This window comes from Musca domestica, unplaced genomic scaffold, assembly GCF_030504385.1.
Source record: "Musca domestica strain aabys unplaced genomic scaffold, Musca_domestica.polishedcontigs.V.1.1 137, whole genome shotgun sequence".
NCBI classification, from domain to species: Eukaryota; Metazoa; Arthropoda; class Insecta; order Diptera; family Muscidae; genus Musca; species Musca domestica.
The window spans coordinates 1,348,287-1,373,522 of NW_026712187.1; the positions used below are offsets into that span (position 1 = coordinate 1,348,287).

The window sequence follows — 25,236 nt, forward strand, 5'->3', positions numbered from 1 at the left end:
GAGTAATACCTTCGATTTTCTTCAAACTTCGAATAGCTCACTATTTGTACCCATCATGGAGATGATGTGCATATACGATATATCGGTCCACTTCTTCTCGCTCCTGCCCCGCAAAAACTGAAAAATTGTAAACAATAATCATTCTTAAAAAAGAAACGCAAAATAATTCAGCGACATCAGTTTTAACTTTGCACAATATTATAGTTCCACCAGCTTCAGATCTAGTGTAACTATGGGATCACTACTTCTGATACTTTCTCCACAAAGACTCAGTATTTGGAACGATTTCAACTCTCGTACAATTCAGAACAACTCAGAACAATTTTGAACGCAATTTTAATTTAAAGTGCATTTCCAAGTAGATAGAGTTTGTATCTTAAGTATTTTGTTTTTAACACCAATCCACAGTGGTCGCTGCCATTGGCCAAATTTCAAAAAATGAAAATCAGATATTTATTGTCAAATGTGTACAAATGAACTCTTAAGGGGTTAAGCTTTTTAGAAAACATAATAATCTTGGCTTCATTCTAACGGGACACTTCGAAAATAGCATCAAAAAAGAGAAAATGTAATTAGTTGTTTTTTTCAGTGGGATCAGAGAAAAAGTGGAGTAAAAATAGAACTGTATTACAAAATTAAATACATTTTAAAATTACAAATCTTGGCATTATTATTGAAAAGCAAGGTATTAACTTATTTTTAGTGCAGTAATTTGTGTGTTTAGTAGTTGTGCATAATATAGAAGATGTGAGAGTTCTGAGTTGCCTTTAAGATTAATTTTGAAAATAAAATTGGATTTCATTTAAAGTTTTAATTGTTTTCCCCCCTGAATCCTCCAATGTGATTTTTTTCACGCCATTAGTAATGGTCCTAAGAATCTAAAAGTGCTAGTTTAACTTTCAGATTTTGTCAGATGTGTACGTTATGCCCAATATGCTGAAGTGACTTCGCTGCAATTTTGTCAGTTCTATGGTGCTAGTGACATAGAATATGTTTTTGTTGTTAAGGATTGATAAGGATGTAATTGAGGGGTGTTCAATAATGTTGCAAGCATTGTCCTCTGGGTATAATAATAAGGCCTTTGCACTGGAAACTGCTAAAGAGTTAACAAATTTATATCCATGGCACTATCTTCCAAGTTTCGACTAAATCATGCCCGAAAAAATTCTCGTGTTTCAACAAACACAGATCTTATTAACCGACTTCTTCTGAGCTCTGACCCTTTTATAATGGGACAGCGAACCTTACCAAACAATAACCAGTAAAGAAAGTCTTAAAGTCGAGCGGGGCCGACTTCATAATACCCTACACCACTTTGCATATTTAGTAGAGCATCACATAACAAATAAAGGTTTTAATGGGGAATTTGTGAGAATTAAATCATACCAACAATGATTATAGTATTAATTAAAAGTCCAAAGGAACTAATATATGGGAGGAATATCCTCCTCTGAATCGATTTCTATTAAATATGTCGAGGCATTTGCGCCTTTTCAATTCGAGCTTGTATTATCCATTTGGTGCACAATTAACTTGAAATCGGATAGATATATATGAGAGCTATATCTAAATTGATTTGGGCTAATATTACACGTTTGGTGCACAATAAAAGGCAAATCGGACGAGCCATGTCCAAATATTAACAGATCTCGATAAAATTTAGAAAGGGTATTTCTGAGTTATATTTGATATATTTCCCCAAATATCGTTGTCACAGAGTGCATATTACGGCTGCGGAGGACAAAAATAACAAATCGGATGAACAATATATATGGGAGCTATATATATATATATATATCTGAACCGATTTCGATCAAATTTTGCATACTTATTTTCAGGTCCCATCTGGTCGTACGTATATTCCATACTATTTGGGCTGATATTACAAGTTTGGTGCACAATATAAGGCAATTTGGATGAATATATATGGGAGCTATACTTAAATTTTGACCGGTTATATCCAATTTCAATAGGGCCTTAAGTCAAACTAATTATTTGTGCAAAATATATCTTTGATTTAATTTTATTTTATTTTGTTTACAAAAAATAATCGGGAGGTACGTTATATGGGGACCATGCCAAAACATGCATCGACCATATCCATTTTGTCACATTTTTTATATTTATCCCATCAAGGTACCATAACCAAAGATTCATATTGGTATCTGCACTGAAAGTATTTTTGGCCGCTGTTCCCATACGACCTCGACCACTGTGCAATCTAGAGTAATTTAATCTATTTACCTTTCCCTATGCAGTGTAAACACAATTTTAATTAAACCAGAACAACAAAAACAAGAATTATTAATTACCTATTTTAATTAAAACATAAAAAGCGATTATACCTTAATAAAATCATATTTATGATTAAATAATAACTAAAACAAATACGAACACATAAAAATATGACAATAATTTCTGCACCGCAGCAGAATAGGATTAAATATATGTAATAATATATTGGAGTTTGATTAACATATCTATATAGCGGGATATTTTAATTGATTTAAATTACTAACTGCAAAATATTTAAATTATAGCCTATGTCAAGTGTGGACATTTTAATTTAATGCGATCTCCGATCTACGCACATTTGTTCTCGTTTATTGCAGTCTTATCGCAGCGATCGCCGAGCGATAGTCTGTGTAAACATGACAATTAAATAAGCTGTAAAAGGAGACACCTTTCGCCTGCCTTTAAATGTCAACGTGTTTTTTTTGTCGTTTATTTTAAATTATCTCTGGAGGTGTGCTCGCCATTGCCACTTGCCTAGCTTCGCTTGACTAATCGCCAAAGTTATTGGTTATAAATAAAATTCACAGGAATTGAATTCCAAGATTTTGTAGGCGGTAAAATTATACCTTGTCATAATCGAAAAATTATTATGGTGTCTATAACTGGAAAATAATTGCGATAATATAATTTATTCATATGTTGCATATGAACATAAATATTGAGTAAACGGTCGTCGTAGGTAGTAAAGTGTAGCTGACATTATTATTAGACGATATCTAAGATTGCATACAGACTGTAAAGTTAATAAAAAGTATATTAAAAATAAGAATTTAAATTTTTTGTTAGAAATTCGAGAGAGAGCGAGAGTAATCAGCATTGCAATATTGACAAATATGCACATTTACTTCCCGGTTCGATAAATATGCGAAGTTAAAGATTGATATGATTACAAATGTCCAAATATTAAATTTGAAATACCATTGGGTGGAGGATAAACAGCGTAAGAAAAAAACGGCAAAAAAGTCAAACACCATAATTTTTCCATTTTTTTAATTTTATTGAATGTCGGCTTTCATTGTCGGAAATAGTATCAAATTTTAGAATGGGTTTAGATTTGTTCGAATTGGTCACCTTTGGTACGAGTTATGGCCTTCAAACGCCCAATGAAAAAGTCACACGCTGCCCAAATATCCGTCTGTGGAAATCACTCTAGCTTCCGAACGAAATGAAGTAGGTTGATTAAATTTTATTCAAATGTGTATTATGTCTGCAGGACTTTTGGTATTGAAAATGGGCCATGTAGGTCCACGTCTACGTATAGCCCCCATATAACGGTACCCCCGATATTCAGTATTTTGATGATTTTAGCGACATTATTTACCGGAATTGTTTCAAATATGGTATTTGAAGTTCGTAATAGATACTACAGCATAAAACAGAAAATGGACCATGTAGGTCCACTTCTTCGTATAGCCCCCATATAACGGTACATCCCGATATTCGGTATTCTAATGATTTTAGCGACATTATTTACCGGAATTGTTTAAAATTTCGCATTTGAAGTTCGTAATGGATACTACAACCTATGACAAAAAATTGTCTGGGCAAGTCCACGTTTTATAACGCCCATGGTTCCTCCATACATTCGGAATTTTGATGATTTTAGCTACATTATCAACATATTTTTTTTCAAGTTTTGCATTTAAATATTGTAATAGCTAGTGACAAAAGTTGCCTATGCAGGTCCACGTCGTCGTACAGATCCTAATATACGGCTACATTCGGTATTTTTAAGATTTTAACAGAATTTTTAATGGATTTTATTTTTGTGAAAATTGCCAAATTTGTACCAAACTGTGGAGGCCCGGCCGAACTTATATCTTTTTTACTTGTTTTGTTTACAAACTGCTGCACAACGAATGTTTTCTCATCGGAAAAAACCAAATTCGGTAGTTCACCACTTTTGGCCAAGCGAAGCAACTCCTTAGCACATTTGAGTCTATTTTCTTTCTGTTGCGGTGTAAGTTCATGCACTTTTTGGAATTTCAATGGCTTTACCCCGAGCTCGTTTCGTTAATATTTGCCGAATGGAATATTGCGATATGTTCACCTCACGAGTCATTTTTGGCCAATGCGAAGCGGGTTTCGATCAAGTCGCTTCTTTATTTTTCGAACCATCTCTGCTGATGCTGCTGTTTTCTTCCGTCCACTTCCTTGGCGTCGGCCTACGCTACCAGTATCATGGTAACGAGCGATGGTACGAGACGCAAAAGATTTATTTACATTTAAATGCTGAAATGCTCTAACGATAGCCACTTGTGGTTTTCCAGCCAAATATAAAAAGATCACACTGTCACTGGAATAATTTTACTACCTATCGGACGAGTGGCTTAGTAATGACAGCAGTCTGAAGGTGGTTGCAGTTTTTATACCCTACACCACATAGTGGTAAGGGTATTATGTCTTTGTGCATTTGTTTGTAACATGGAGAAGGAAACGAGATAGACCCATAGTTACTTTTGGGAACCTTCATAGAATCACTTTCTGAGTCGATTTATGCATGTCAGTCCGTCTGTCCGTCCGTCCGTCTGTCCATGTATTCTTGTGAACAAAATGCAGGTCGCATTTATTATCCGATTGAGATGAAATTTTACAAACAATAATTTTTTGGCTCAAGGACGAATCCTATTGAAATTGGTGAGAATCGGATCAAATTTAGATATAGCTCCCATATATATCTTCATCCGATTTCGGGTTAAATGTGCACCAAATGTCCACTATCAGTCCAAATTACCTGAATTTTGGCACACCCAACCGAGTTCGGCCTAGAAGCAAGTATATCAAATTTGGAGAAAATCGGTTCAGATATAGCTATAGCTCCCATATCTCCCATATATCTTTCATCCGATTTGATCTTTAAGTCCCTCACATTCCTACTATGCACTCCACAACCGTGATATTTGGTACCAGGTATTAAATGGAGCACAGAAATATCTGTTTTAAATTTTATCGAAATCGGTTCATATTTGGATATAGCTCCCATATATATCTTCATCCAATTTCGGGTTAATTGACCACCAAATGGCCAATATCAGCCCAAATGGCCTGAATTTTGGCACATGTGGCCGAGATTAGCCTTAAAGCAAATACAACAAATTTGGAGAAAATCGGTTCAGAAACAGCTATAGCTCCCATATATATGTTTTATCCGATTTGGTGTTTAAGCCTCTCACATTCGTAATATGCACTCCACAAGAATGATATTTGGTACCAGATATAAGATACAGCCCAGAAATAGCTGTTTGTAATTTTATCGAAATCGGTTCAGATTTGGATATAGCTCCCATATATATCTTCATCCGATTTCGGGTTAAATGTGCACTAAATGGTCAATATCAGCCCAAATCACCTGAATTTTCGTACATAAGACCGAATTCAGTCTAGAAGCTAATACGTAAAATTTGGAGAAACCCGGTTCAGAGATAGCTATAGTTCGTAAAATGCACGATAGAATTAGAAATATTTTGATTTTGTACCAAATATCTCATAGAGCTCTGAAATGCCATGTATAAACCTTTTTACGAGAGATCTACTAAATATGCATAGTGGTGTAGGGTATCATATAGTCGGCCCCGCCCGACTTTTGAGCTTTCCTTACTGGTTTCATCTCACCCTGTATTTATCTCCTTTTTACCATATAGTATGGAGGGTCATTCCGTTTGTAATTTATCGAAATAATAATTATAGATCGAACAAAGTATATATATCAACGATCAATGGAATTAACTGAAAATCCACATAGGAGTTTCTTTTGAATACTTTACCCCCTGGAAGAGAATTGTCTATATGGGTCCACGATATCTTATAGCCCCCATACACCGGTACCCACAATATTCGCTAGTTTGATTATTTTAGCGGCATTTTTTACCGAACTAATTTAAAATTTCGTTTTTGAAATTCAAAATGGGTACTACAGCATATCACAAAAAAAATTACTTATGCAGGACCATGTATTCGTATAGCCCACATATAAAGGTTTTTCTTTTCTTTGAGCAGTATTTTGCCACGGAATTTTTTGGAAATTTTTCTAATTCCTTAAAAATGGTGGAGGGCATTAAATGCTCGGCCAGGCCGAACTTAGTTGCTTTTTATACCCTACACCACATAGTGGTAAGAGTATTATGTCTTTGTGCATTTGTTTCTAACATGGAGAAGGAAGAGCCATAGACCCATAGTTACTTTTGAGGTTCTTCATAGAATCACTTTCTGAGTCTATTTATGCATGTCAGTTCATCCGTCCGTCCGTCCATGTATTCTTGTGAACAAAATGCAGGTCACATTTATTATTCGATTGAGATGAAATTTTTCAAACAATAATTGTTTTTCCCTAGGACGAACCTTAATGAAATTGGTGATAATCGGCTCAGATTTAGATATAGCTCCCATATATATTCAACCCATTTCGGGTTAATTGTGCACCAAGTGACTTATATAAATCCAAACGACCAGTATTTTGGTACACCCCACCGAATACAGTCTACAAGTAAGTAAATCAAATTTGAGAATATCGATTCAGATATAGCTAAAGCTCCCATATATATATTTCATCCGATTTGAGGTTTTAAGTCCCTCACATACGTTATATACACTCCAGAAGAGAGATATTTGGTAACGGACATCACATACTACTAGAAAATACCTTTGTCAAATTTCAGATCGAGATCGGTTCAGATTTGGATATAGCTCCCATATATATCCTCAACCGATTTCGGGTTAATTGTGCATCAAATTGCCAATATCAATCCAAATGACCTGAATTTTGGTACATCTGACCGAATTCGGTCTAGAAGCAAGTAAATTAAATTTAGTGAAAATCGGATCAGATACACCTATAGCTCCCATATATATGTTTCATCAGATTATAATATACATCCGACAAAAATAATATTTGGTACCAGATATCTTATAAAGCTCGAAAATACCTTTGCCAAATTTTATTGAGAACGGCTAAGATTTGGGTACAGCTCCAATATACATCCTTAATCCGATTTCATGTTTATTGTGCAAATAATGGCTAATATCAACCCAAATGGAGTGAATTTCGGGACGTACGTTTCAATTTTGTGCAACTCGGCTCCGATATTTATATTTTTATACCCTACACCACATGGTGGTCAGGGTATTATGTCTTTGTGCATTTGTTTGTAACAGGCAAAAGGGAACGAGATAGACCCATAGTTCCTTTTGATGATCTGCATAGAATCACATTCTGAGTCGATTTATGCATGTCCGTCCGTCTGTCTGTCCGCCCGTCCGTCTGTCCATGTATTTTTGTAAACAAAGTACAGTTCGCATTTATTGCCCTATCCAGATGAAATTTTGCACAAATCATTTGTTTGGCCCAAGGACGAATCCATATATATCTTCGTCCGATTTGCCTTTTATTGTGCACCAAAAGTGTAATATCCTAATAGTATGGAATTTTGCACGTACGATCAGATTGGACCTGAAAATAAGTATGCCAAATTTCATAAAAATCGGTTCAGATATAGCTATTGCTCCCATATATATTGTTCATCCGATTTGTTATTTTTGTCCTCCGCAGCCGTAATATGCACTCCGTAACAACGATATTCAGGGAAATATATCAAATACAGCTCAGAAATATCTTTGCCAAATTTTATCAAGATCGGTTCCGATTTGGATATAGCTCCCATATATATTTTTTATCCAATTTCAAATTATTTGTGCTCCAAATGGGCAATACAGGTCAGAATTTAAATGATACAAATGCTTCGGCATATTTAGTCCTTTGAACTTTAAATTACAATTATAATCATAGCGTGTATGATTGAATTCTCCCATAAAAACTTTTAATTGGTATGCGCAGCTCTACTAAATTAGCAAAGTGGGGTAGGGTATCATAATGTCGGCCCCGCACGACTTTAAGACTTTCCTTACTTGTTTTTATTATAATCCTTCTCCAAGTGATATCATGCACACTATAGCAAGCTATAAGTGCTCTAAAGCCAAATGTTGACAGGTGGTACACGTCTTAATGGTTTTCTTAAATTTCCCAATTTATCAGAACGAATATCAGCTCTACTAAAACTCAAAAGTCATTATACTAGTGCAGTGACTTTTAATTCGATATTGGACATTCTAATAGGATATAATACAAGACTAAAGTCAAGGCAGACTTTTAAAAATAATACCACATAAAAATCGATTAAGACAAGAAAAATATTGATATATGAACCTACCTTCGACACTCGCAAGTTATGAAATTATGGTGCCGAAGAAAAGAAAAATACCGTACAAAAATTTATTGCGTAAAAAATAGTGGTGTAAATGTTTAAATCTAATTTTAACTACTTGCAGGTTAAATGTACAAATTTCTACACGAAATTTAGGCAGTTATTTCAAATTATACAATATATACACATAATTGTCAGGATTTGTCCAAATTTTAAATTTAAAAATTTGACCGTTAACTAATTTCTTCCGAACACCTTGGGTTACTTCTACTGCTTTTTGATCTCATTAACTTAGAGCCAACAAAGGATCTTCTTCGTTGATGACTTTTGGCACCTTCGGTAACCATTTCTTTTTGACAATTTTTGTTTTAACCAATTTCATTTTCTTTGAACTCAACGTCGACGAAGTATTCTTTTTCAGTTTTCTCTCTTCGGCTGCCTTTTCTTCATCGATTTGTTGTAATTGTTCGAAAATGTTATTTGGCCCATGTCTCGACTCTGTCTTTGGACTCGAAGAATTCTTGGGCGCATAGACAACAACATATTGTGAAAAATCCGCCTCTGAGGGTGCATTTAAATCGGCAAAATCACGAAATTGTGCAAACTGTTCCTCAGGGTAGGTGTATTTTTGTATGAAGCCCTCTGTGGCGGGACCACTGTGGGAATTACTGCTGGCATCACTGTAATAAAAATCTCCAGTACTCTCTTGATGATAACCCAGATCTTCGTCCGAGTAAAAGGTACCGCCACGTAAAATACCAAAATCTCCCGAACCCAAAATGCTGGAATCGTAATGTGTAAAGGCTTGGGGTCGCACCTTTGTGAGGAAATGTTTCTGATGCTGTTGATTGAGATATGTGCGAAAGAATGGCTCTTCTGTGGCTTGGTAATAGGGTCGGGAGTGGCCCAATGGTGGCAGGCTCGGATGATGATAGTAGGTTGAGAAATAGTTTTGCTCTGCCGTGGTCAAGGCATCTTGTGATGTTGCCGGGTGTTCTTCGTGTTCCTCTTCAACGGTAATGCGAATGCCTCGTGGTTTTAAAGTAGTTTCGAATTTTATTGTGTGTTGCACCGTTGACGATGGCAATGTATCGGCGGTTTCGGTGGAGGGAGGACCTGCAAAAAATATAATTTTATTAAAAAAACATTTCTTCATGATAAAATACAAACGATTATTTAAATTAAAAATCTACAAAAAAGGCGTTAATTGGGGGAGGGCAAAACTCTAAAATCCTTCACCATTATGGGACGGGCTATAAAATTCCAGAAAAATTAGCTCAGTCATGTTGAAAATGTTCGACTATGTCAGAACATGGATCGACTATAAAAAAGGTTTAAAAAATATAAAATTACATCAACTTCGGCTGAAAAATTAAACTACGATATCAAGTCTCCCTCAATATTCCAAAATTTTCGTATGGATAAATTTTACACAAAGGAAACCCAAAATTCTTCGTTGAAATTCTGGCTTAAACTTAAAAAAATACTAAAATCCGGGAAGTAGCGCTAAATGTTGATAGTTGTGCATCCGAAATGGTTCGAAATTAGCTCTCTCCTGTAAATTTCTAGTTTAAAAGTGGTCACTCCATTCTTTCTGATATCAATAAAAATATGTAATTGGATGCTAATTTCACGTTTTATGAGCTTCTTGGTTATTCAAAATTTTGGCCCCTTTATGGTGGACGTACCAGTAGGGGTGGCTCGATATATTATATCTTCACTCCAGATCTTGCGTTAATGAAAATATTGGAAAGTATTAAATTCTGATGGTTATTTCGCATGTTATGACAGATGTAATTATTCGAAATTTTGAACCATTGGGGGGGGGGGGGGGTGAAGCAGAAGAAGTGGACCGAAGGAAATATTAAGATGTACCCAGTTTGAAAGGAATCGGATTCTCATTCTTTGGTACCAGATATTAGATACATCCCAGAAATGCCTTTGCCAAATTTTATCAAAATCGGTTTAAATTTGGATATAGGCCCCATATTTACCTTCAACCGATTTCGGGTTAATTGTGTACCAAATGGCTAATATCAGTCCAGATAACATAAATTGTGGAACATCCCACCGAATTAGGTCTAGATGCAAGTACATCAAATTCAGAGAAAATCGGCTCAGATATAGCTATAACACCTATATATATATGTTTCATTCCCTCAGAAGAGTAATATGATATCTTATAGAGCTCGGAAATACATCAGCCATATTTTATCAAAATCAGTTCAAAATCGGTTCAAATTTGGATATAGGCCCCATATACAGGGTTGCCCATATTCGACGGACTTTTGGGCCCTTTGAGCCCATTCCAATCGACGAGGCTTGTCCGCAGGCAACATTCTTTGTGTCAATTGAATTTTGTACGGGAAAAAATGCAAATCAATGCGAATAATCCGTTGTAAAGTGGACCGAGTCATGCCCAACTGCTGAGAACGGCGTTTTTGGGATGTTCTTGGGGACCTCTCAACACTGGCACGTACGGCAGCGATATTCTCGGCCGATCGCCTTGGTCGACTTTTATATGGCCTCTTCGGATTAGAAAAAGGCTTACCAGTCGAAAATTTTTCGTATAAACGCTTAATGGTGTTCTTAGAAGGCGCACTTCGCCCATTTTTTAATGTTTTAAAAGTACGTTGAGTTTTCACAATTGATTTCTTCTGTTGAATGTAAATTTCAGAGCGCTCGCGAGGCGTGTATTGGTTCATGGTAAAAATCGGCTTGGACTGACGCTTCAAACGCGGTATGTCATTAAGCGATGTGACATTTCTGTCAAAAGTTATGGCGTTGCCAGATGGGTCCGTCGAATATGAGCAACCCTGTACATCTTCAAGCGATTTCGAGTAAATTGTGCACCAAATGGCCAAAATCTTTCGAAAAGTCCTGAATTTTGGTACATCCCACCGAATTTAGTCTAGAAGTAAGTAAATCAAATTTGGTTCAGATATAGCTATGGCTCCCATATATATATATATATATATATTTCATACGATTTGGTGTTTAAGTCCCGCACATTCGTAATATGCATTCGAAAACAATAATACTTGGTACGATATATTGTATAGAGCTCGGAAATATCAGATTTCAGATTTATTGTGCAAATAATTGGAGACTTATAGTGAAATTTGAGGTAGAGTAATTCTGCGTGTGACGTTATTCTTTTAAAACCAGTAAAGAAAGTCCTAAAGTCGGGCGGGTCCGACTTTATGATACCCTACACCACTTTGCTAATTAAGTAGAGCCCACATAACAATGATTATAAATATAATTTAAAGTTCAAAGGACTAAATATGCCGAAGCATTTGTATCTTTTAAATTCGGAATTGTATTGCCCATTTGGTGCACAATTAATTTGAAATCGGTTAAAGATATATATGGGAGCTATATACAAATCTGAACCGATCTCGATAAAATTTGGCAAAGATATTTCTGAGCTGTATTTGATATATTTCCCTGAATATCGTTGTTACGGAGTGCATATCACGGTTGTGGGTAACAAATATAACAATTCGGATGAATAATATATATGGAAGCTATAGCTATCTATATCTGAACCGATCTTCACCAAATTTGACATACTAGCTTCTAGACTCAATTCGGTCGTAAGTGCCAAATTCCATCCCATTTGGGCAAATATTAGACGTTTGGTGCACAATAAAAGGTAAATCGGACAAAGTTATATATGGGAGCTATATCCAAATCTGAACCGATCTCGATAAAATTTAGCAAATGTATTTCTGAGCTGTATCTGATATATTTCCCCAAATATTGTTGTTGCATTGTGCATATTACGGCGGCGGTGGACAAAAATAACAAATCGGATGAACAATATATATGGGAGCTATAGCTATATCTGAACCGATTTCGATCAAATTTGGCATACATATTTTCAGACCTAATTTGGGTGTATATGCAAAATTTCATACAATTCGGCCTGATATTACACGTTTGGTGCACAATAAAAGGCAAATCGGACGAAGATATATATGAGAGCTACATCTAAATTTTGACCGATTATCTCCAATTTCAATAGGTTTCGTCCTTGGGCCAAACAAAAGATCTTTGCAAAATTTCATCTGGATCGGGCAATAAATGCGACCTGTACTTTGTTTACAAAAATACATGGACAGACGGACGGACGGACGGACGGACATACATAAATCGACTCAGAATGTGATTCTATGCAGATCATCAAAAGGAACTATGGGTCTATCTCGTTTCCTTCTGCCTGTTACAAACAAATGCACAAAGACATAATACCCTGACCACCTTGTGGTGTAGGGTATAATTAAGATTTGTGGACTATTTTGCATAAACTCACATAAAGTACGGCTTTATCCCTAAAATATTTTTTTTTAATAAATATAAATTCCTGGCGATTAGGTGGGACCTATAGTACAATTTTATGATCTTGAAAAAAGACCAAAATACCCCTTGTTGACTCGGATGAGGGTTAAAATTTCTGACCAAAATAATCCACCTAAAATAAACGGATTCCAAGGAGTATTAATCTGAAAAAATCCAAAAGAGTTGGAGAGGGGGGAACTTACCCTCCTTGCGATGTAAAATGCAATCGTTCAAAGTGCCGATACATTTCTTTTATTTTTAATTCGACTTTCATAACCTTTTGGAATTTTCGTAATTAGTTTTTATGTTGCACAGTGGGTTCCTGGGTTACAAAGACTCATACAATATTTAATAGAATATTTCCCGAAATTGTCATAACTTCCACTCCTTTCAGATATATCAAATATGCATTAAAACCAACAAGCCAACATCCACATATATATTAATTCATTCATAAAAACCTAAAATCTTAATTGGCATTTCCTGTGAAAATTACACCCCCCTCCCCCCTTTTGTGCCATGCACTTCTGTCTGCCTCGGCTATCCATTAAAATGTCTGGCCACCACTTCTGAGAACTTGCAGAGTCATGCTACTAAAAAATCATTAAACTCTTAGCGAACCCAATCAAAAATCGTCAACATCATCGTCTTCTTCATCATCATCGCAATTAACACGTCAAAGACTGCACAAATTTAATGGGAATCTTTAACTTTTACTTGAAATGATCTTCGGTGAGATGTCATCGACGTTGATCCACCGCCAAAAAAAAAATCAGCAGTCCGTAATTTTAGATAGACCAAAAAAAAATCGTCGTTGTCATTAAACATTCAAAACATTTTCTTGAGATCATTATCATTATTTGTGTGGTTGTCTATTATTTTTGAGTTTTTTTTTTTTTTTTTGTGTTATACGAAAACTTTGTTGCTGTTGTTGCTGTTGCAGTTAATGTTATAAAATAAGTATTACATACAAACAGTTGCATAAAACTGTTGATGACTTTTTCTGTCGTTGTTGTTGTGCCTGAGATTGCCATTGCATTGATCCATAAACCGTGATATCATAACTTGTGTCACAATGGATTTTCGATCATAGGCTTCCGATGAATTTAAAGGTTTTTATGTGGAGTAACCTACACTACTCTTGGGCAGAGGGTAACATCAATTGGTCCATTTGTTTGAATTACATAAAATGAGTACAATATATTTCAAACATTTTATACTCTAATAATGAAGGAGTGAAATCCTTTCTGAGCTGTTGGAATCCACCATGCCCATTACAAATGCCCGACCGGATTTTGGCAAAATAAAGGCAAAATGCAACTTTGAAAGTTTCAGCCGGTGTTCCAACAAACTTGTAGCCTCAACTCGATCCTCAGCCAAATGTCTAGAGAAGGTATACAGGGTGAGATAAAAAAACTGCAACAAAGTCAAACGCCATAATTTATTTGGTCATCTTTGGCACGAATTACGCTTTCAAACGGCCAATGAAACCGTCACACGTTGACCGAATGTTGCTCTGCAGTATTTTGCCCCATTCCCGGCAAAGCGCTTGCTTGAGGTGATCGACACTTTGGTATTTTTTAGTGCCAACCTTGCTTTCCAAAATACTCCAGACACAAAACTCCAACGGATTGGTATCCGGAGATTTTGGGGATCCAACGGATTGGTATCCAGAGATCCGAGGGACCTCATTTTGTAACCATTCTAGGTAGGCGCGTGCTAAGTGCGATGGTGCTGATTCCTGTTGGAATGCCCAAAGTTTTCGGCCAAAATTTTTGCGTAACCAAGGCTTTAATGCACCCTCCAACCATTACTGGTATTCCAGCTAAATATAAAGAAATCACACTATCACGCTTGAATTCCATCACGAATAACTTTTTTTCTGGAAAATTCTCACCAAAATGCTTTTGTACGCTTGTAAACAATTTTATTAGCTGTCCTGGAATAATTTTAACAGCTGTCGGACGAGTGGCTTAGAAATTACCACAGTCTGAATTTGGTTTCAGTTTTTTCATCTCACCCTGTAGATATAACAAGAGCAGATCAATTTAAATGAGCGAAGAACTCAATTAGGGTATTACCTATTATCCAAAATGTTGACCTTTAAAGGAGGAGTACAAAAGGGGTGGGCCGAAACTGTTTTGTAAAAAAGAAAAACCCCGTGTATCCCATTTTCGCACTAGCTATTAATCTGGAAAATACATTTAGGTATGCCATGCAATTTGAAGAAAATTAGACACTTTTTGTAAGAGAAATATTTTTTAAATGTTGACCGTTGATTCCATATATAGATAGATAGATTCCAAATATAGATATGGAATATAGAATCCATATCCACGCTTAGCCTAATGTTTGTAGAAATATTACAAAATACGAATTTCACATTTGTTGGGAGAGTGGCCCGTAAGAGTTGGCCAATCGTTCCAATATATAGCGATTTTATATCGTGATATTTGCATTATCGCAAAATGGGGTGCGAGAATGGATAAGATCCTTGTATAGTACCTAGTACCTCCCCCACAAAGGATCCAAATTGGAATATCTAAAACACTCATAAAATGCGAAATATCAACATATTATAAAATATGGTGTACAGATGGAATATAGCGGACCACTTATTCTGGTCCCTCCCCACAAAGGGTCGAAATTTTGAATAACCAAAATCTTCATAAAATGCGAAATAAGCATTCGATTATTTTCAAACTTCAGACATCCAACAAGATTTGATGTGAAGATTCTCCTGTGAATACCTTCCCCACAAGAGGTAAAATTTGGTATGTATATCTACAACGAAATACGCATCAGATTTTCTTTAAATTCCGCACATCCCAATACTTTACTTCTTACAAGATAGGGTGTGATTATGGGATATACCGGTTCACAACATCTGGCACCTTCTCTATAAAGGTCAACATTTTGAGTAAGATGGGAGATATCAGCCCATTACTTATAATACCTCCCCCACAACGGGTAAACATTTTGAATTATAGCAAGTAAAAAACAGCTAAGTTCGGCCGGACTGAACTTTTTACACCCTCCACCAAGCAACAAATGAAACCCGTTATATGGGGGCTATAACTGGTCCTGCATAATTAATTTATAATATAGGCTGTAGTAACTGTTCCGTACTTTATATATGAAATTTGGAACATTTCCAGTGAACAACGTCGTAAAAATCATCAAAAACCGAACATCGTGGACCTCTATATAGAGAATTCTCTTCCAGGGGGTAATGTGCTCACAAGGAACTCCTTTTGTAGATTTTAAGACAATTCCACTGAAAAATTTTGTTGAAATCATCAAAATACCGAATATCGGAGGGTACCTTTATTTGGGGGCTATATGATATGGTCAAGCTATATAGACAATTCTCTCCTAGGGGATAAAGTACTTACAAGGAACTCTTTGTGTGAATTTTCAAACAATTCCGTTGAAAAACGTGGCTAATATAATCAAAATACCAAATATCGGAAGGTGCCGTTATATGAGGGATATACTACTATTGAAAAAAGTATCTAAAATCAGGAAAATACCGAATATCGGGGGGAACCATTATATAGTGGCTATACGATATCGTGGACCTTTCCTTCTGATACCTCCCCAACAACAGATCAATATTTTGAATAAACAAACATAAAGCAACTTGAAGCAACATAATACTACACAAGATCTACGATGAGATATAATATATCGGTCTTCTCTTTCTGGTACCTCTAAAAGAGCCAAATTTTTGAATAATTATAACTCTCATAACATGGGAAATATGTCAACTATTTTCTTCAGGCCTGGTATATTACAATATTTTACAAACAAGAGATCTGATCTGAATATGAAATTAATGACCCCACTCTCCCTGGTACCTTCTCCACTTTTTAACATTATGAATAATTATAACCCCTATACATGCGAAATAAATCACCAATTTTCTTCAAAAATCGTGTATATAACCCATCGTGTATATCCTCCACTCTTTCTGGTAACTTCCCAAAAAAGTTGAGCAGCAAAAATGTATATATACACTGTCAACTCCAATGATTCTATCAGACTAAGGTCATAAGCCAGATGGACAATATTGTTCTACTCCATCGGCAGCTAAATCTAAGCCACTCTGCGAACAGCTGTTAAGATTATTCCAGTGACAGCTCATTATATTGTTTACAAGCAACAAGAACAAGAGCATTTTGGTGAGAATTTTCCAGAAAAAATTCGTGATGGAACTCGAGCGTTATAGTGTGATTTCTTTATATTTGGCTGGAAACCACAAGTGACTATCGTTAGAGGACTCCATCATTTAAATGTGAATAAATCTTTTGTGTCTCGTACCATTGCTCGTTACCGTGATACTGGTAGCGTAGCTCGACGTCAAGGAAGTGGACGGAAGAAAACAGCAACATCAGCAGAAATGGTTCGAAAAGTAAAGAAGCGACTTGATCGAAACCCGCGTTTCCATTCAGGAAATATTGAAAAATTAGCACGGGGTAAAGCCATTGAAATTCCACAATGTGCAAAAACATACACCGCAACAGAGCAACATAGACTCAAAAGAGCTAAAGAGTTGTTTCGCTTGGCCGAAAGTGGTGAACTGCCGAATTTGGTTTTCTCCGATGAGAAAATATTTGTTGCCTTGTTGTTTGTAAACAAACAAAATGATCGTGTTCACTTGCCAAAGAGGTCAGCTGAAATGTGCACCTTCGGCTGGCCACCAGAACTCAAGCTCCGGCAATGGTGATGGTGTGGCCCGCCATAACAGCCGATGGTCGCTCTCCGCTCATATTAATCGATCGTGACATCAGAATAAATGCCGAATATTATGCCGAAAGTATTGTGGAGGGTGTATTTAAGCTTTGGGCACGCTAACGTTTTGGCCGCAGACTTTGGACATTCCAACACGACTTAGCACCATCGCACTCCGATCGCGCCACCCCAAGAATGGTTGCAAAAGGAGCTTCCTCGTTTCATTTCCAGCGGACAGTGGCTACCAAAATCTTCGGATACCGTTGGACTATTGTGTCCGGAGTATTTTTTAAAGCAAGGTTGGCACTAAAAAATACAAAAGTGTCGATCGCTTCAAGCAAGCGCTTCGCCGGGAATGAGCCAAAATACCGCAGAGCAACATTCGGGAAACGTGTGACGGTTTCATTGGCCGTTTGAAGGCCATAATTCGTGCCCAAGGTGACCAATTCAAAAAAATCTAGACTTATTCTAAAATTTGATGCTATTTCCAAAATTTTTCGCTTTCATTCAATTAAATTCACAAAAATAAATTAAAAGTATGTCGTTTGACTTTGTTGCAGTTTGAGATCCTCACGAAATTGAAAATGTAGGTGGCACGTCAGGGTCAGAATAGAAACCTATTTTATTGTTTTTGAAGATGATCGCAAAATATTTAGGGGTTGAAATGGACCAAAAACAAAAAAATCCTGATTTTGCTGTTGCTCTACAGGCCACAATTATAAACCACTCGATGCGGAATTTTGCATGGAGTTTGAGTTTAGGCCTGGACGGTTACCCTACAATATCAATATAATATACGGGGTAAAATAATCAATAACTTTTATTTTAAAAAATGCGAAAATTCTCACGAAATTTTGCATAGTGGTTGGGGTGTGCTCAAAACTGAAGCCTATTGTTTTAAAATATGTAGATTTTAAAAAGTTAAAATTTTCCTGATCTTACAGCCGCTCCATAGGTCACAATTAAAAACCAAGCGACACAGAATTTTACATTTTGGATGACCATTGGACTTTTATGTGAAATTGTTTTGAATGCCTATCAGAACGACAGAGAACATATAAATGGGACAAGTTCCCCCGGTCAAAAAACAAACATAACATTTGTGCGGGGCTCTATGACATTATTTCAAAAAAAACGAAATCTTCCAAAATGGATTTAGACATAAGGGGGGCTTGCAACATATTGTAGTGTTGTAGGGTATCACATGGTCGGCCTAGCACGATTAAAGCCTTTCTTATTTGTTTTATGTATAATGTTCGGAAGCAAGGCGTTGGTCGATTTGTGGAAGTGTTAGAAGATTTGGAAGTCTTTCAAATTGTCAGCATTGCCAGAAGTTTTTAGAGGTTCCGAAGACTTGGTCTGACTTCGGATTTTTTTTCGGATTCATTGTTGTTATACTAAATGGTACGTCAAAGAACAACGTTTCAAAATGGTATGAAAATTTTCTACCTCAAATTTTCGGAGTGTAGGCTACCCACAAAAATCACCAACACCGATACTCGCCGAGAAAAGCAATACTCTGTTTCGATTCAGTACTTTGTTCGTCTACCCCGCACAATTGTTTATCGTTTTTTGTTTTTTTTTTATTATTTATTTATTTGATGATAATCTTTGAACTGTGAATTGCTTATGACTTTGCATTTTTTTCTCCTTGCATCAAGTTTCGGTTTCTATACAACCTTTTTTCGAATTTCTTATCTACAACGGCACTGGTCTTCTCCGCAACTCTGTATATTTTGTATTGTGCTTCAGAGCTTCAATAATTTTTGTCGTAATACTTCCTGGCAAGGTGTGTAAATTATGTTGCATTTAACCTAGTCAATTGTTAATGCTGTTGTTTTTGCTGCTGTTGCTGTTGTCGTTGGGGTTTGAGGAGACGGTAATTCAGCTGATATTAAGACACAACAGTTTGATGGGAACAAAAGTAATTACAATATTTATTTTTTTGTACATAAAAAATGTCATTCGATTGAGTAACGTACTGTACGTACTGTGGAGAAAGAGGTATGAGTGAAAAAAATGTGTTTCTTATATTTTGTACTCTAATATGAGATATATTGTAGTATTGAATCGAATATTGAGTTTGTATCGACGGGAATAAATTAGTTCGGCAAGAGTATTCACAATTTCAAACGCTTTTTTCGAAAGAGAAAATATGTTAAAATTGCAATGATTAAAAATTGATTTTTACACTCTCCACCTTGGAAAGGAGGGTATATCAACTTTGTCATTCCGTTTGTAACATCCTTAAATATTCGTCGTAGACCCCATAAAGTATATATATATATTCATAATCAGCATAAAATTTTTTCACGGATTTGTCTAAAAATTGATATTTGTTGGCCATAATGGGTTCCAGCTCCGGTGGCGAAACATTGCATGTATGGGTCCATGATTTGATATAGTCCCCATATAACGGTACCTGCCAATATTCGGTATTTTGATGATTTTTGTCACATTTTTTCAAAAATTTATCTGAAAATTGGTAGTTGTAGATCATAATGGGTCTCAGTTCGTGTGGCGAGTCATTGTAATTATAGGTCCAAGTTTTGGTGTAGCCCCCATATAACGTTACCTCCCGATATTCGGTAATTTGATGATTTGATTTTTTGAAAAGTGATATTTGTAGGTCATAATGGGTTCTAGCTCCTTCGGCGAAACATTGCATGTATAGGTCCACGACTTGGTATAGCCCCCATATAACGGTACCTCCCGATATTTGGCATTTTAATGGTTTTTACCACATTTATTCTATAATTTCCTTTACCCCAAGGTGGAGGGGTATTAAAAGTTTGGCCCGGCCGAACTTAATGTTTTTTTACTTGTTTTGTAGTCCAAACGTTTGGGCAGAAACGTTATACTTGGCCTAAAACTACAACTTAAATTTTTTTTTCTTGATTTTATTCTTTTCTGTCAAAAGGTCAATCGCTGAAATTACAAATATTCGCTGATTATTTAAAATTTTCGTATTTTGATACCCTACACCACATAGTGGTAAGGGTATTATGTCTTTGTGCATTTGTTTGTAATATGGAGAAGGAAGCGAGATTGACCCATAGTCACTCTTGAGGATATTCAAAGAATCACCTTCTGAGTCGATTTATGCATGTCAGTCAGTGTGTCCGACCATCTGGCCGTCCGTCTGTCTGCCCATGTATTCTTGTTAACAATATGCAGTTTGTATTTATTATCCGGTTGAGATGACATTTTCCAAACAATATTTGTTTGTTCCAAGGACGAACCCTATTTAAATTGGTGACAACCGGTTCAAATTTAGATATAGCTCACAAATATATGTGTCTTCAGCCGATTTCGGGTTAAAAAAGGCCTGCGTCTTGGCACATTCGACCGAATTCAGTCTAGAAGCAAGTACATCAAATTTGGAGAAATTCGGTTCAGATATAGCTATAGCTCCCATATATATGTTTCATCCGATTTGGTGTTTAAGTCGCTCAAATTCGTAATACGCATTTGAAAACAATGATATTTGGTGCCAGATAACAGATACAGCCCAGAAATCATCCAGCCGTGTTTTATCGAGATCGGTTTAGATATGGATATAGCTCCCATATATCTTCAACCGATTTCGGGTTTATTGTGCACCAAATGGCTAATATAAGTCCAAATGACCTGTAATTTGGTACATCCCACCAAATTTAGTCTAGAATTAAGTAAATCGGAAAATCGGTTCAGATATAGCTAAAGCTCCCATATATATGTTTCATCCGATTTGGGGGTTTTAAGTTCCTCACATGCGTAATATGCACTTTAGAAGAAAAATATTTTGTACTGGACGTCACATACTGCTCGATAATACCTCTGTCAAATTTTATCTAGATCGGTTCAAATTTGGACATAGGTCTCATACATATCTTCAACCAATTTCCTGCACCAAATTAATTAATTAATTAATTAAATTTAGAGAAAATCTCTTCAGATATAGCTATAGCTCCCATATATATGTTTCATCCGATTTGGGGATTTTAAGTCCCTAACACGCGTAATATGCATTCGAAAATAATGATATTTGGTACCAGATAACAGATACAGCACAGAAATGCCTCTGCCATGTTCTATCGAGATTGGTTCAGATTTGGATATAGCTCCCATATATCTTCAACCGATTTCGTGTTAATTGTGCACCAAATGGCTAATATAAGTCCAAATGACCTAAATTTTGGCAAATCCCACCGCATTTAGTCTAGAAGCAAGTAAATCAAATTTGGAAAGAAAATCGGTTCAGCTATAGCCTCATATATATGTTTCATCCGATTTGGGGGTTTTAAATGCCTCACATGTGTAATTTGCATTCCACAGCATTGATCTTTGGTACTGGATATCAGATACAGCTCTGAAATAAGTGTATCAAATATTGTCAAGATCGGTTCAGATTTGGATATAGCTACCATATATCTTCAACCGATTTCGGGTTAATTGTGCATCAAATTGCTAATATAAGTCCAAATAACCTGTATTTTGGTACATTCCACCGAATTTAGTCTAGAAGCAAGTAAACCAAATTTGGAGAAAATCGGATCAGATATAGCTGTAGCTCTCACATCGGAAATACCTTTGCGAATTTTTATCAAGGACGACTAAGATTGGGATATGGCTACCATATATACACTTAATTAGATTTCAGTGCAAATAGTGGCTAGTATCAGCCCAAAGGCAAATTATCTTTCGATCCTCACGAAAATGATCACAAGGGTAAGGTTAGGAGGCTCAGAAGGACTAGGCTAATTGTTTTTAAAGATGTCCGCAATATTTTTAGGGGTTGAAAAGGACCAACAACTAAAAATGTTCCTGATTTTGAAGCCGTTACAGGTTTGCAAATAGAGACGAACTGGTCGGAATTAAAACCTACTGTTATAGAAATGTAAATATAGAAATTCAAATGGACCAAAAATAAAAACCTTTTCCTGATTTTTCAGTCGATCTACATGAGGAGAGAGTTAGGGACAGGGAAGAAGTCGAGCACTTTGGATGGTCAGTGACATTATTTGAAAATCGAAAACTTAGTAAATGAATTGGGGCGTAAGAGGGCTTCCAATATATTTTAGTGTTGTTGGGTATCACATGGTCGACTCCCCACGGCTACAGTCTTTGCTTACTTGTTTTAATAAAATATGTTAAGTTTTTCCTTGTTAAACATACAACCGAAACAAATTTACAAGTCTTTCCTAAAAGTAACTTTACTGAACAATTCAGCAAATAATTAAATCTAGCGAAGAATTCCTGAAATGAGGATATAAAGTATGTCCAATGTCTACATATACCCCGGGTGAACTACTGACAGTGTCACTTTCTACCCCCATTCCGATGTCAGATGACATACCATGCCCTTAGTCTGCGGGCATATGTATGGGGGTATATTCTTTATTTTTAAAACTAATTTCAACCAGTGAAAATTTTTTGCAGTTTTTACAATAGAATGCCCTAAACAATGATTTGATCTGGTTGGGTATTATTTCCCTTTTTTTTCGCATGAAAGATATTTCCACACATTCCATTCGGCTATTAAGTTTTGTATAAATTCTAAGTAAATGATTTCATTTAAAAACGTTTAATACATTCTGATTTACCTCCATCAAGGCATTGAATATTATCAAACACCAGCAAAAAAACAACGATAATTTATGAGTGCGCCATTGATTTGATTGACAGCAAAAAGGCACGAGTTTCACTGGGTCTCGGATTATAACAAATCGTTACAAAATTGTTTTCTTTAAATGTGGTTGCGGGCTTCCATTTTTTTTCAGACCATAATTGTCATGGTTAGAAACGATGCTAAGCGTAATTAATGCAATACTACTTATGCGACGAAGTTTAACAATTAAAACATTTTAGTGACGACGGACGACGACCAACAACTCCCGCTCATATGGCAGCACAAATAGCCAGCACATACATATGTACATACACACATACTTCAATGGCCATATGGGAATGCTGCTACAAAGTCACGACCATGATCTTTGTGATTTGGTCTGCCCCAACTCGATTTGAAGCGGTAACGAAATAGACGTTTAGACCTTAACATTAAATGACTCTTTGACTTGGCACATTGTTACACTTACTTACATTTCATTTCATGAGCACAACAACAATACCAACAACAAGAGATCTGCAAATGGCATCAATAATAAAAGCAATCAGACAGAGAGAGAGAGAGAGAGAGAGAGAGAGATTGGCATGTGAATGGTGCAATATTGGGCGGTTGTGTGTGTGTGCTTTTTTGGAGGGGAACAAACTAAATGACAATCAATCCGTTAGTCTTAAACAAAAAAACAAACGACCTGACATAAAGATAGACAAACCGGCAGCCATTTATCTAAATCGATTTAGATTTTAAAACAATCGGACAAAAAAAACTGTCTACCCGAGTTATCAACCAACTTTAATCTATCGATTGATTGTCTAACCGGACAATAAACACTGTCCGATAATTGTAGACAATCACCTGTTGCCTGTATGTAATTCATTCGATACAATTGCATGGATTTCCCCCATTTGATGTCGATGGCTAATAGACTTATATAAATACCCACATTTAATTACAATATTAAAAACAATATATTGTACGTCATTATTTTAATTATTATATTTTTTAATGAATTATTAATTTTTATAGTATTTAATTGAAGAATCGTAATCGCTATTGTAAATTAATTTTAAATGGATCATATTAGTCATTTGATGTACGAGGGTAGGTTGGAAAATATATTTGAATGTTGAAAACGAAATTAAAGGCAAGCGTTGATATCAATGATCAAGCATTTCCTTCGAGATTTGAAAGTAATGACTTAAGACCGTAGCTTCTTTCTTAATGTAATATGCCATGGCCCATTTGATGATCCAATAAAGGAAATTGACAGCATTATTTACACATTTGAAATAATATTAAGCAACTGACCCCTAGTTAGGCATATTTCAATTACTTTTTATACCCTACAGCACTATGTATTGTGGGTATTATAAGTTTGATATGGTCAAAAATTATATAACACCTCCAAATATGCATGTCGGTCCGTCCGTCCGTCCGTCCATGTATTCTTATGAACAAAATTGCAGGTCGCATTTATTATCCGATTGAGATGAAATTTTGCAAACAATACTTGTTTAGCCCAAGGACGAACCCTATTAGTCATAATCAGATCAGATTTAGCTCCCATATATATCCTAAACCTGACCTGAATTTTTGTACATCCCACCGAATTCACTTAAGAAGCAAGTAAATCAAATCTGGAGAAAACCGGTTCATATATAGCTACCATATATATGTTTCATCCGATTTAGTGTTTAAGTCCCTCAAATTCGTAATATGCATTCAACAGCAATAATATTTGGTAACAGATATCTTATAGAGCTCGGAAATACCTCTGCTAAATGTTATCAAGCTCGGTTCAGATTTGGATATAGGTCCCATATATATCTTCAACCGATTTCGGTTTAATTGTGCACAAAATGGCCAATATCAGTTCTAATGACCAGAATTTTGGTACATCCGACCGAATTCAGTCTAGATATAATCAATCAGACATAGCTATAGCTCCCATATATATGTTTCATCCGATTTGGGGTTTTAATTAACTCACATGCTTAATATGTACTCCAGACGAATGATATTTGGTACCGGATATCAGATACTACCCGAAAATACCTC

The 25,236-nt window shown here is 35.9% G+C and overlaps 1 protein-coding gene across 2 annotated transcripts in view; it reads right to left on the reverse strand.

The window, feature by feature from the left end:
- Positions 1–8,546: 8,546 nt before the first annotated feature.
- Positions 8,547–25,236, reverse strand: part of LOC101894288 (uncharacterized) — a 53,198-nt gene continuing 36,508 nt past the window's right edge. Inside the window, exons 2-3 of one of the 2 annotated variants that reach the window (XM_059118926.1) lie at positions 23,655–23,697; positions 8,547–9,608 (exon numbers count right to left, since the gene is read on the reverse strand). In XM_059118926.1, coding sequence (XP_058974909.1) covers positions 8,779–9,608; positions 23,655–23,697 — 873 coding nt within the window. In that variant the 3' untranslated portion in view covers positions 8,547–8,778. The remainder of the gene's footprint in view (positions 9,609–23,654; positions 23,698–25,236) is intronic. The other variant, XM_059118925.1, reaches the window with a different exon arrangement.